The sequence below is a fragment of the Balaenoptera physalus genome (genome assembly GCF_965194825.1).
Source record: "Balaenoptera physalus genome assembly, chromosome: 1".
Taxonomy (NCBI): Eukaryota; Metazoa; Chordata; class Mammalia; order Artiodactyla; family Balaenopteridae; genus Balaenoptera; species Balaenoptera physalus.
This window is the reverse complement of record NC_138882.1, coordinates 88,354,400-88,368,533: the sequence shown is the minus strand read 5'-3', so window position 1 is coordinate 88,368,533 and position 14,134 is coordinate 88,354,400. Positions and strand designations below refer to the sequence as shown.

Here is a 14,134-nt window from a genome sequence, read left to right as displayed (position 1 = left end):
TTTTAAGGATTTGCTTCCTTTTTATTTTTCATCAATATTTTCATTTTTTACATCAACAGAGTTGGGTTTAGGGCTCCCCAGGAGAGTAAGGGAGATGGATGGGTCCCTCCAGGGGGTTGCAGGGGAGAGGGCTGCGTCCAGCAAGTGAAGGGTGAGGAAAGAGGGCACACACTCGTACACTGAGCACTGGAGAAGGCAGTCCTTTGAGCACAGACATCAAAGAGTTAAACAGTCACCACCTGGTTCAGTGTTACAAAATGGGAGTGACCATAGGGTGGGGGGCACCAGACGCGGCATGAGGAGGGTGAATTTGGATTTTCTTTTTTTATTGTTGTTTTCACTTTTTTCCTTTTAACTTTTTTTTAACATTCACAAACAGCTAAAAACTACGACACATCACAGCTACGGTGGGGAAAGGGGGCACCAAAGAAAGCAGCCACACAGAGTAGGGTGGGGCAGGGGCAGCTTAACCTACAGGGGCTATCCTGTGGAAAGGGTGAGACGGGGAGACTGAGGCTTCTGATCCCTGCATTAGGAGTCCCTGGCTTACTGCCTAAACTCTTCCCACTTCACAGGAGTTGCTGGGAAGGCCCCAGTTCCTGCCCCGCCCCAGCTCCTTGTGCTTTTGATCTGCTGGTTGGACCATATGACTGGTTTCTTTCCCTCCCCCGCTCCCCTGCCTGTGAGGGGACAGGCTGGAGGTGGGAGGGCTGCTGTGCTGTGCCTGTCTGTGCTATAGCGGGTAGAGCCTCTCATTCCAGAGGAGGCCTGTGCTTCTTGAGAGGAGGGGAGGAGATGGACCTTGTCAGGTGCCCTCAGCTCTCCCTAGACTGTGGGACTCTTATCCCAGCCTGGCCTAGGGCTCCTCCCACCCAGGCCCGGCACAGAAACGAGATTAGGGGAGGTACTGTGGGAGGCAGGGTTGTGTGTGTGTCCACTGAAGTTACCCTTGGCTTGTATCTGAGGACAGTATAACGACACCCCCACCTCACAGCACGCACACACACACATAAATGTACACAAGCACTCACACACACAGTCCTGCTGAGCTGCCTCAGAACTTAATATATAAATAAATAAGAATCAGAAAGCTAATTTCATAAAATTCAGGCTTCTTGTAGCCCAAATTGAGAAGGAAATGGAAGCCAGGGGGCTGAGGTTTATTGCTACTCCCCCAGCATCCAACAGGAGGCATGAGAGGGCACGACTCTAAGTTCTTTTGGTCCGTGGTCTACACTAGGCCCCCACCACCGTCATAGCCACACGCCTGTGCTTTCACCAGGGCCCAGGCAGAGGGAATGAGGGGGAAGGCAGGAAGCCTGTTCTAGAGTCCCAGGCGCCGGGAAGAGCAAGGGCCTCTCACTAACACTGGGGAGAAGTGTGGGGCCAAGCCTTCTCTTGGGTGAAGTCAAGGGCGGGAGGAGGTGGGGACAGGACTGCACCCCAAACCTGGGATGGAGGAGCCTTCCCTGTAGTCCCTGCCCACGGGGTCACGCACGTGCACACACATACACACGCACACACACGCACACACGGCTAAGACACCAAACGGGAGCGGGGAATGAGGGCTCTTTGTGGCCAGGATGGCAGGGCAGGGAAGGGGAAGAAGGAATTGTTGGTCTCACAGTGTGCCTGCCACCCCCGAAGCCCCAGAGACTCTCACTGCAGCACCTGCCCCCGCGTCTCGGGCAGCTTCAGGGCCAGAGAACTACCAAGGGCAAGAGCAGCTGAGGCAAAGAGGATGGGGGCGGCCTTGGTGATTCCCACAAAGGATGTGAAGATGCTGATCCCCAGCACAGCTGCCAGCTTACACAGAGCATTCAGGAAGCCGAAGGCTGTGGTCCTGCTCAGGAGTCCCCCAGCGCAGCACACAGGATGCAGGGGCCCGGCCCAGGAGGGAGACAAAGGAAGAGGCATGGGAGGGTTTGTGGGGGAAGGGTGGGTAGGTGGGAAAGTGAAGGAGAGACGGCAGGCAGTGTCGAAGAGGGAGAGGAAAGATGGAGAGATTAGAGAGGTGAGGGATGCACATCAGGGAATACAGATAAATTGGGAGGCAAGGGGGAAAGAACACCAAAAAATTAGGTTAATAGTTAAGACTGCAAGGAGTGAATATAAAAGCTACCAACTTGTAGAGGAGAAACTCAAGGGGAATATGTACCCTTTTACCCCTAAAGATGCTTTTCCCAATCAGCCCCCTTCCTCACCCCATTTCTGTCCTGTCCTCTGAGCACTAAACCTGCTGCCCTGCCCCTACCACACTCCAACTACCTCTTGTCCGAGGGGTAGAGTTCAACAGTCAACACGTCCAGCGCATTCCAGGATGCAATGCTGACCCCCCCAAAAAGGCAGAGCAGAGCGATCATGGCTGACTCGCTGTTCCCAAAAGACAGGAAGAAGCAGGAGACACAGGACATCACGCTGGAGCCAGCTAGAGCCGGGGAAGGAAAAAGCAGCATGAGCTTGGCCACAGCCCACACTGTTCTGTCGACCAGCGTTGAGCGCAGCCCAGGATGAGACTCTCTTTTTGCCAAGGTACCCAAAAGAAAGGCTTTCCACTCATCCCCAGCCTCCCTTATAATTGTCTTACTAACAATTCAGTACCAACCATTTCTTCAGTGCAGGCTATGGGCCAAGCAACTTGATGGTTTACACACATTGCTAATAAGTCAACCTCATGAGACGGATACTATCATCACCACCATGTTGCAGATGAGACAGCTGGGCTCATAGAGGTAAAGTGACTTGCCCAAGGTAGGCGGTGGAGCTGAGATTCAAAACCCATGACCTCAAAGCCTGTGCCCTGAACTTGCTATTCTGCCTACCTCCTACCCCCAGAAGAGCTTCCCCACCAGACCCCTCCCTGTCCTGCAGCCACCCCCAAGCAGAAGACGTGAGAGACAGAACCTTCTGTCTTAGCTTCTGGCTAAGCTTTCCACAGACTAAGCTGAGAAGCCCAGTGACAGCCTTCCCCTTCCCCCAGCCCCCTAAACAGTTCGGACACACCACCAGCCAGCCTCCCCGCCTTACCAAGCATCCGGAGCCTGCCAATCTTGTCCATGAGCAGGGCAGACACAATGTTCCCAGGAAGCACAGCCAGCGTCCCCAGGAAGCTGACGAAATACACCATGTAGGCGCCTTCACCTGTCCCTGTCACGTCCAGTGGGCAGCCCTCCTTGTTGTGCAGGAATGTGCTGTTCACGAGACGGCTGTTCACAAACTTGTACTCAAACAAGTCTGGGGGCGAAGGCCAAGACAGGCGGACAGGGCAGATGTGAGAGGGAGCTGCTACTGCTATGCTCAGGGCTCTGCCTTTGAGGGCGTTAGCTGGGATGGCTCTCAGAATCATTCAGGGCGCTCATGGCAAAGCATCAGATAACATCACCATACGAACTAGAACTCTTTACAGCACAAAATGACCATGGTCTACCAAATGAAACAGTGTGGCTGGCTGTTTCCCAGTTTTCTCATTAACAGTGTCTGCTTCTTTCCCGTTCATTCTTTCTGTCTGCTCTAGCTGACTATAAGCAGTAGCAGTGCCATGAGTTTAGGATGAATTACTGAGCAAAATATTAAAAATCCTATCCATTATTTTTTCCTGCAAGGTGGGAAAACTCACCCAGTACTCCATTTAGAGGTGGGAAACCTCAGTCTAGCTCACAAAACCAGCCTTTCATGTGCATACAATTTGAGAATCACTGTTAAAGAAATGGATTAAGGCACTGACTCCCTTTTCTCCACCAAATATCCCTCTTATTGTTTTTCTGTTTCCCAAGGACACTGTTTTGAATGATTTTTTCCCTCTTCAAAAATGCATTAATATCACCACACTGAGCTGTTTCAATTCTAGCCAAAGGCAAAGGAACTTGATGTTTTTGTCAGATGTTCTATTTATCACAGAAAAATGTTCAATTTCCATTAGATTTTTGTAATTATTGGTAGTAGCTAATAGGCCCCCATACCGCCTCCAAGGCTCCAGAGAGCTCAGCTTGAGAACACTCAGTTAGGAAATAAAGAAGGCTCCTTGTCCCTGGCTCAAAATCCACCCAACCCTTTAGTCTGTCAGCCACTAGCCACCCCACCTTACCAGTGTTATAGAACACGGTGTTGATGAACGTGCAGTTGCGGAAGAAAGTGTTGCTGGATGTGACATCCTCAAAATAACACTCCTCAAATAGGGAGTCCTCAAAGGACACTGACTTCAGACGCAGCCCAATAAACCTGTAAGGCCAGGATGATGAGAGCCACCTTCCCCTCATCCTTATACCCTCCTCCAAGACTCAGTTCCTTAGTGAAGTAACAGGAAGCTGCAGCGCTGAGGAGAACCACGGCTCTTTGCCCCCAAGCACCTTGTCTCCAAATCCCCAGACTCACAAAAGAGGCAAAGGGTAGAAGGGATGGAAGGAGTGAAGTGTAAAGGTCCCCACATACTTGTCATTGAAGTACTGTCCCCCTCGGTGGATCTGATTCTCCAGGGTGAAGTTAAAAGTCACATGCTCTACACGTTCCCCAGGGAACACTTTGGTGCGGGCTGCGTAGTCCACTGCTTGGAGATGGCGGATCATGTCGGGAAACCAGACAGTCAGGCCATAGTAGCTGAAGAGTCAAGGGCAATGGAATCAAACAGGGCTCAAGGATCAGAGCCACGCGGTCCAGAAGGAGGGCGAAATAGAGGAGTCAGCTCATGTTAGGACCTTGCTCACCTCCCCAGCCTCATCTCTCACCTCATCTCATCTTTCACCAGTTGCTGTGATTCTGGGGGACTTCAGATTCTTCTAACCCTCCCACCATATTGTTTCTTACCTCCCAGGCATTTGCTCTTCCTTCTGTTTAAAACAGTCTCCCCATCCCACCCTCAGCCTATCTAACTCCTATTCATCCTTTAGGACTTAGATCCCCTCTCCAGCCAACCCCAGATCTGGGCTGGAAAGCCTGCTCATGTGTTCCAGAAGCACTTCCCCCACCGTGGCACCGATCACACTGCTTTACAGCTAGTTTTCTCTAGCTCCCGGACCAAAATGTAAACTCCATGAAGACCGGGACCATATCTATTCCATCCCATCAGAGTACCTGGCACAGAATAGAAACTAATACTGTTCAGCCTGTAATATAAGTTTGTTGGGTTAATGAGTGAAGTATAGGGTGGAGGATGAGAGGGGCTCTGAAAAGCACCTTCCTCATTATTCATCCCCTTCACTTCCATTTTCTCCACCTCTCTCCCAACCCACAAACCATCACATCCACCACATACCACCCGCCCCACCCACCTCCTCACCTGAACGACATGGTGAACCACACACCCATCATCATCAGAGTGATGCGGCGATATTCTGGACCAAAACAGGAGAGGAAATTCCCCCAAACCTAGGTGGAACAGGACAAAGTCAGACAGTGGCTGCTAGCCAGTAGTTTTAGCACCTAAAGATCCCCATTCTTCTGCCCTACCACCTCCCTTCAGTTCACGCATCACCCCCACACCCAGGCTCAAGCTCTGCCTTCCTCTCCATCTCTCCCACTCCCTTCTTTCTCTCCACCATCCCATACCCCATTACCTGCCCTCCCAGGCTCAAGGCCCGGACCCCCCAGCGCTGGTACCAGGTCCCTGTGTCTGACTGGATCTCAATCAACTCATCCTCCTGATGAATTGTCTTAATATGGGTTACCTAGGGTCAAGAGAAGGAGCGAGCAGTCACACAGTCTGTACTTTCCACCCCTTCCAGGTACCTCAGTTTCTCCCGCAGTAGCAAAATGGGAGGCAGGAGGTGGACATGATACCCTGAGGGATCTCGTTGAGGGAGAGTGTGGCCAGAGTTGCCTAGGAAGGTGGGTGGGGACTGCGGGAGGTATCCAAAGAGGGGCCAGGTGGGGGCTTGGAGGACTGAGGGGGAGGACTGTGGCTTACTGAGAAGACTCGCTCAGGATGCCCCTTGGCTCTCATGTTCGTGTCATGGACCTGCTTCAGTACCATCCAGGCCTCATCATGTTTCCCGTTCTAGAGCCACAGACACAATCCCCATATCCAGGTTAGCCCCTCCCTGACCCAGGGTTACAGACCCCCTCCCTCAACCTGGCTTATGGAATCACAGGACACAAAAAGGCTCCTACCCCCAACCCCTATGTGTCCCTATGTGACCTATGTGCACATCTATCATCCACTCTGCAAGAGCCCAAGCGGGAGTACAGCAAGATATCATCAGACTTGGGCAAGAGTGGGGTAATCCAGGGTCCTAACCCAAGTCTTAGGGAATCCCCTGGTCCAATGGAAAGAGAAAACTGAAAACAAGGGAAATGATGATGGTGGGCAAGTATGTAGTCAGAGAAGGGGCAGCATCCTAACCCTGCTGGATCAAGATAAAGTTGGAGGGGGAAGGAGTAGGCAGTAGATCCTCTTTTGAACTGTAAAGTCAGGGCCAGGGCCAGGACCTCTGCCTGCAAAACCTTAAGCCACCCATGGTTGAGCAGGTCCCATGGTTTCTCCACCCACAGAACTCCTCTGGAAATACATTCTAAGACAAAGGAAGCAAGATAAAGTCCCCCAGACCTTGGACCCTGTGAGGAAGGAAAGCAGCCACATAGGACCAAACCAAACCCACAGTGGGTGTTTGAATACAGGAGCCCCTACTGCCCTTCCCCCAGCCCACCCCCAGCCCCATTCACCTCCAGGAAGAAACGGGGGCTCTCAGGCTGTGTGGTCAGAGCCCCAATGGCAAACACAGAAGGAAAGGCGCAGACGAGGACAAAGACCCTCCAGCTGTGGAACTGGTAAGCGGACCCCATCTGAAAGCTCCACCCTGGCAGGGACAGAGTCACAGCATCAGCAGAGAGGCCAGAGGCTGGAAGGTCCTACCACAGGGAGCACAGGAGAGGAGGGAGTCTGGGGTGCATCTTCTGGGGGCTGCTCACCGTAGTGGGGGATGATGGCCCAAGCCATAGCAGCTGCGTACACTCCACCAATCATCCAAAACATGCAGAGCCAGCTCAAATGCTCCCCACGTTTCTCCTGGGCCAGAAACTCCGAAAAATAGGAGAAGACGATGGGGATGGACCCTCCAATCCTGGAGGGCATTGCAAGAATTCAGCATTGGAAAATGGCCATATTCTTGATCCCCTCCCTGCCCCAGTGCTCTGGATCCCCAAGTCCCTTTCATCTTCCGGACCTTTTAAAGAGACTCTTTCTCACATGTGCCCTATAAGCTCCCTTACCACCAGCCATCAAGCACTCATCCTTGGGAATCTGGGAAACAGGCAGGCAGGTCTCGGGGATTGGGAAGGAACAAACATTGAATCTTGAAGATGACTACAGAGTTGGAAGGGAGGGAATATAATTACAGAAAAGAGGGGAAATTCCCGAAGGAAAAAGAGCAAAGAGGCATCTGAGGGCACATATATGGGAGCAGGCCAGAAAAGAGCTTGGAGACAATGCAGAGAGTACATGCAGGTGGCTGAGGAAGTGTAGGAGTTGGGTGGGTCAAGACTTCAGAGTTCTGGCAGGTGGGGGTATTAACAAGGTCTGTTATTGAATGTAGGAAATATTTAGACTCTGGGAAGGGGATAGATAACTCAAGGGTCCACAGGTACCCAGGGGTGAAGCTGAAACCCACTAGGCCTCTGCATGGAGCCAGGCTCAGAATGGAACTAAAGCATAGGGTGGAAGACTCAGGAGTGAACCACGCATGGAATGGCATTCTGGACAGGCAGTAGACAGGTCCTGGACAGGGAGAAGCTGGCCCGAAGATGGTGGGAAGAGAAAGGAATTCATTCATTCAACTCACACATATCTGAGGTGCGTCTGGTGTGCCTGGCACTGTGCTGGGCCCTAGAGATATAACAGTGACCAAGACCCAGCCCTGCTCTCCAGGGGCTTAGGAAGTGGACACTCACCCGACGCCAGAAAGGAGGCGGCAGAAAAGGAAAGTGCCATAACCCTGGACGAAAGATGAGAAAAAGGCGAAGACGCTGTTGACTGAGAGTGATATGAGCAGACATTGTCTTCGACCCAGCCGATCAGCCAGCCCTCCCCAGAGGAAGGCTCCCACCATCATGCCCAGGTAGACAATGAGGCCTGGAAGGAGGAAAACAGGGGCAGAAGGGGTATGAGCAGACACATTTCAATTCTCCCACTTGCCAAATATTTAAATGAGCTGAAACTGCAGGAGCATGGATGGAGGATCTGAAGGACTTCTAGAAGCTAAGTCTACCCAGAGATGAGAGCAAGTGAGAGAAGATGAATTATGTGAGCAAAAATGGAAGGCCATCTCTGCAGGCCAGGGGTTCAAAGGCAGGGGTGCAGGTATGGGAGATCCCTAGAATTCTCCTCTTTCTTTCCCTCATTCCTTCTTGCTCGCTCTCACTTCTCACTCTCTTGCTGTCACGCACACACATGTACATGCACACACATACATGACACCCCCATCTCTGGCTTGCCTGGAATGAGGAATGGATCTGCCTAGATTCCCGGACCCTCCCAGGGTCCCCTCTATTCTTTCTTCCGTGATGCCCTCAAAGCAGCAGGAGGTGTCTCTTATGTTCCCTGGGAAAGAGGCTCCATTGCTTCAATCTTCCCAGGAAATCCCACGCACAAAATCCATCCTTTACTCTTTCCAGCTCCAATACTTCTGGTCTTAAAACTCTCCTGTTTCTTACTTCCTTCATAAAATCTGAGTTGGAATTGATCTTAAAAGTCATCTACTCCAAACTCTGCATTTTATCCAGGCCCAAGCCAAGCCCCAGGGAGAAGGGAACTGCCCAAGATCTCATGGCAACTTGGCGACAGAGCAAGACCTGATCCCTTCTGAGTGAATCTAGGGGATTTCCTCCCTCCAGGTCCCCATCAGGAAGGGCCATTAAGGACCACTCGCTGGCCCCTGAACACTCCCAAGGCTAACCAAGAGCAAGTGTGACCAGCTTCTCTGGCTGAAGGCCGAGGATTCTTCCCCCACCCCCACCACCCCAAACTGACTCTCCTCATGTAAACCAAGGAATTTGGATACTGACTTCCTGTTCCCCCAAAAGGGGAATGGATCAGGATAACAAGAGGGAAGGCTCTGAAGAAACATTAAATGGGGGCCCATCCCACCATGGCCACCTCCTGCAGAACTAAGCAGACCACCACCCAACCACTGGCCCCAGCCCAGCTGCCCTCCCTCAGGCCTCTCTTGCACAACCAACCTCACCATGACCCAACCTCCAGAGGAGGGGGCGGGGGTGGGGAGTTTGCAGAGGAACCCTGAAGCCTCTGGGGCATCCTGGGAGCAGGGTCCTTAGGAGCCCAGTGGTGAGGACAGGAGCAGTTCTCAGGAACAGGAGTGTTTCCAGAGTTTGGGGCAGGACGGGGCTAGAGTGCTCGTTGAGAATCTTACCCAGCATGCCTTTGTTGGAGTCAGACAGGCACATGTCCTTCTCAGCACTGGGCAGCACGAAGCCCACCACAAAGACCTCGACACCATCAGCCATCAGCGCCAAACCAAGCACGAAATACAGTGTCCACTGGAAGCGGCCGTGGCCACACTCCCGTAGGATGGCTTCATACTGCTGGGCCAGTTCTTCCCGTTCTTTACGCCGCTGTGCCTCTCCCCGGCCCCCAGGGGGGCCCTCCCCGTCACCCAAGCCCCCCCTCACTCCAGCCAGGGGTGCCCCATCTGCCATCCGCTCGCCTTTGCCCCCAGACTCTGCCCGGGGGATGCCCTGGTATTCCCCCTCGTAGATCTCGTCATCCTCATCATGGCCCTCAGTGGCATCACTAGATGCGCCACCTTCCTCCTCATCCTGGGCCCCTTCCCCGCGGTAATAGCCGTCAGCAGAGGCAGGGAAGTCATCATCATCGTCCTCCTCCTCAAAGCGGGAGTAGGATCTCCGGGAATATTCATCCTGGACTCTGTCCAGGCCCTTCACCACCTTCTTGGCTGCATGCTTCTTGACTTCCTTGGCAATGTCTTTGGCCCCACGGATGAAAGCTGCCCGGTCTCTGAAACCCTCTTCCATGATGGGGCTTTGGGAATACTTCACCAGATCTCCCACACTCCTTATTCAGATTTTGCTCAAGGACTCGTGGAGTCAGAAAGACCCTGTCCCCCTGTTACTTAGATGAAGTGTGTTCGAGTATCTTTGAGTACAGAATAGGAGAATATAGGGCCCGGCCAGTGTGTGTTTAGGAGGGGAAAGGAGGGAGAGGAGCTTTGGCCCACACCCAGTTCAGTTGGGTGCATTGGGAAGGGAGAAGGGGAGAGGGGGAACAGGAAGGGGAGGGGGAGCCAGGTTGCGGAGGCTAAGCTGGGGAGCCAGGATAACTCAGAAAAGGCTGCTACTTCTCTTCCAGGAGCCTCTGGAGATCTAGAAAAAAATAAGAGGGAGAAAAAGGAGGTTGTGAGGCCTAAGACACTGAAGAAGGCCAACATAGAGCTCCTGCTGACACAGAGCCCCACCTGGGCCATGTGTGACAGAGATGGTCTCCTTGCCTCAAGTCCCACTCGGTAAAAAGGGATGACTACCTGGGCCTACTATGGGCCATTCAGTATAAGCCCCCTTACTTTGTCCTTGGAGACTAGACCCATGGGATTCGCTCCAAAGTCACAGTCATCTACCCAGAGCCCTTCTCCCGACCCCCTGCCCCACATCAAGATCAGACTTTTTGCTTTACCACCAACCTGCCAAGAACACCAGAGGAAATAGAGAAACCAGAACTACCTACTCCAGTCTGGTCTGGGTTTCTTACTGAGGGCGGAGCTTGGGGAGAAGGTAGAGAAGGAGCACTGCGTCCTCCAACCTATTGCCTTCAGCCCACTGATGGCATCTGAAGGTGGGGCTTCCACAGTCCTTCCCTCAGGTTTCATGTTTATAGGCCTCACAGGGAGGGGTCTTCTCCCAACATAGCTCAGTGGGTGATAGCTCAGCTTCCAGAGTCAGACAGACTTGGGTTTGACTTCCTGCTTCAGCACTTACTAGCTAAGTGACCATGGGCATGTCTCTGAACCTCCAAGCCTTAGTTACCTCTTATTTAAGCAGGGAAAAGTAAGGATTAAATGACATAATGTATGTAAGCTCTTTACCATAATACCTGGCACATAAAAATTGATGAATAAATATTAGTTATTACTCTTTGTGGTGATAATAACGTATGGAGATGCCCTCTACTCCTTCACAAGATGCCAGAACAAAAGCCCTGTGGATGCTCTTTAGGGTGAGCAACAGAAAGGGATACTGGCAAGGAGAAAGCTGCTTCAGTGCAAAGCACAGGACAGTTATACGACATGCGTTGAAATCCCAGCTCTGCCATTTACTAACTGATTTTGAGAAGGTCACTTAACATCTCTAAGCCTCAGAGTCCTTATATTTAAATTGGGGATAATAATCTCTATTTCTCCAAGTTGATGTGAGAATTTAATCTCACAATAGACATTCTATTAGTTTCCTTCCTTCCTATTAGATTGAAAAATGTGAAAGAAGCAGTAAGCAGCAAGGGCAAAGCAGGGGAGTCATACTTGGATGCTATTGTAGCCTCCCAAAACAGAGTCCCAAGACCCCTCTGTCTGTGTTCAAACGAATTCCAGCAGCTGGACCCACACTGTCTCCCTCCAGACAAACAATGGAAGACTCACAAAAAGGGAGACCCGGAACCTAAGGTCATGGAAAAAAAGGCACATCAAAATCTAAGAAAGAGGTGATGACTGGCTATTGCCACCTTCCTTCAGGATGTCATAAGTAGGCCCCTCTTTCACTGGTGGGGGTGGGAGTGGCAATGACTGATCAAACACATACATTTCCAACATGGGGGTCTAAGGTCTATAGTTGCACCTCATTCCCCCATGGCCTCCCTTCCTAATCCCCCTTAATCCTTTCTGCTCCTCCTCCAGGAGTCAAGGAAAAGGGAGTCCATAAATACCGCATTGCGTAGGAGGCTGATGTAGAAGGAAGAGGGCCTTGGACCTCCCCACTACAAAAGACATCCTCCAGAGGCAGGCATAGGAGAACCCCCTCTTTCTTCACAGAAGCAGAGGAAGCAGGACTAGATTCTGATCAGAGATCATTCCCCAAAAAACATCCTGCCTCCTTCTGCTCCCACCCATCCAGGGTCTTCATTAAATATCACACACACACACACACACACACACACACACACACACACACACGGTGGCCCTGGCAAAGGGGGTAAGTAATACTATGTAGTTCAGAAAGAAACACTGGCAAGCAGAGTCCTACCCCTCAGGTCAGATGTGGGCACTGGACCACGATGACCAGAACCAGTGACCCCTACATCACCTTCTTTTCTTTGTGGTTCAGGACCCAAACCATCCCCCACGAAAGAAAGGGAACAGTGGAATCCCCTTCATGCATGCAACTTGCTTGCCTCTCCTTTCTTTCCCAACTAGAATCTCCCTCCAAACCCTGAAGGAGGCAGATGGACCCACCAGGAGCCATGCCCCTTGTTTGTTAACACTATCCACCCCTGAGAGGTACGGGAAGGGTAGAGAAGGCCCCCAGAGCCACAGCAGGATACGATGTCTCAACAGCCAGCTCCCCCAGGGCCAACAAGCCCAGGAGGTCAGGAGGGACAGAAGGAAGACAAATTCTTTGAGCTGGTGAGGAAGTGGTGTTATTTTTAGCCCCCAAAGCAGCACAGGGTGGCTAAGCCTGTGGGAGAGGAGACAGGACTCGGAGAGGTGGGGGTTAAAGGAGACAAGATTCAGGGTTACAGGGCCCTTTAAGGTTGGCTGGCTTCACCTGACCGGAAAATGTGCCCAGGAGATTTTCTGCAGAGGATGGAGGGAGGGGGGAGACTCTGAGCAAAAGCTTCCTTTCAGGATAACTGAATCAGCCCTGGATAAGTCGGGGAGGGTCCAGAAGCCCCCTCCCCCCATCAAAACCCCTGACTTTGGAAGCCACCTGGATTCCCCAACCCACCCCAGCCCAGGTGACAAGGTCGTTAAGAAGCAGTCACTTATCAAAACATCCATGGAGGGGGAGGCTCTGGACCACCCCTCCCCATTACAGCTGGGTGATTGAGCCTCGGTCCCCACCCCAGGACAGCCAAGGCTGCACCTCCCCTCCCTACATGCCACCCTAGGGTTAGGAAGATGGAGTATCTGAGGGAAGAAGATCAAGGTGTCAGCTGAGAATGCCCAAGACGGAATACGGAAAGGCAGGGGCGCAGGGGGAGAACTCCACGCGCACACGCGCAGAGACTGCCCCTGCCAGCATCTGCGGCGACCGTCCCCATCCCGCTCCGCTCTGGTGTAAGAGACGAGCCCCTAGAACTGACTGAACCGATTCTCTGAGCGCCTCCCCTCACCCTTGATTCTGCTGCTGGACGAGTGCCTACTCAACACCCCTTCCCCCCACCCCGGAGCAACTGCCCCCATCCCCCGCCATCCGTGCCCCTAAGCCTATTCATCTACCACCTCTACCTACCCAGCGTTTCCGTTCATCATTCCCTCCCCTCCCTCCTTCTCCTGCCCTTCCTCCACCCCCCGGGCAACTCAAGTCCAGGCGCACAGACTGAGGCAGCATCCATTCTCTGGCCCCAGCCAAGGTCATTTATCACTCATGGGGGGAGGCAAGGAGGCGGGGGAAGATGAGTTGGGAATTGGAGTTTGAAGGAACCCTGTTCCACCATACAACCCCCCAGCCCGTTAATATCTGAGGAGGGTAGTAGGGACTTGGTTAAGGTAGAGAAAAACACCCCTCCTCCCTATATATATATACATATATGAAATATATATATATATATACGCAATGTTTTTTTTTCTCCTTCTCTGATCAGCACAGCAACCACAATAAACGTCCATTCAAACCACCACCAATTCCCTCAGCCTTAAAGAGGGATGGTCACCCTTCCCACAAGCAAAGCATCGGAGGATAAAATGGCTGCAAGGCAAGGCGAGGATGCTTCTGCCCGGGGCGGGGTGGAGCCGAGAGACTGAGAGAGGGGTCTTACCTGGGCTGGGTCCCCCGGATAAGGGAGTCCGGGTGAGGGCGGGGGTCCTGGCCGTGGGGCTGGCGGCAGCGGCGACTGCTCCGGGTACCAGGGGAAGCGGCAGCGCAGACCTGCCCCCCAGCAGGCTCCGGCCCCGCCTCCGCCCTCCCCCCCCCCCACCCCCCAGCGCCACTGAGCATCGGGAGAGACCATTGTTGGGGGGGGGGC

At 52.6% G+C, this 14,134-nt stretch overlaps 1 protein-coding gene across 1 annotated transcript; it reads right to left on the bottom strand.

Annotated features, from left to right (window-relative positions):
• On the bottom strand, positions 1-14,057 carry SV2A (synaptic vesicle glycoprotein 2A). Its single transcript, XM_082463142.1, has 13 exons — positions 13,928-14,057; positions 9,357-10,326; positions 7,879-8,059; positions 6,901-7,052; positions 6,655-6,788; positions 5,900-5,989; positions 5,550-5,660; positions 5,273-5,361; positions 4,429-4,593; positions 4,085-4,218; positions 3,028-3,234; positions 2,269-2,428; positions 1-1,843 (listed from the first exon to the last, which is right to left on the bottom strand). The coding sequence occupies exons 2-13, from the start codon at positions 9,976-9,978 to the stop codon at positions 1,660-1,662; spliced, it is 2,229 nt and encodes a 742-aa protein (XP_082319268.1). The 5' UTR covers positions 9,979-10,326; positions 13,928-14,057; the 3' UTR covers positions 1-1,659.
• Between the last annotated feature and the right edge of the window lie 77 nt (positions 14,058-14,134).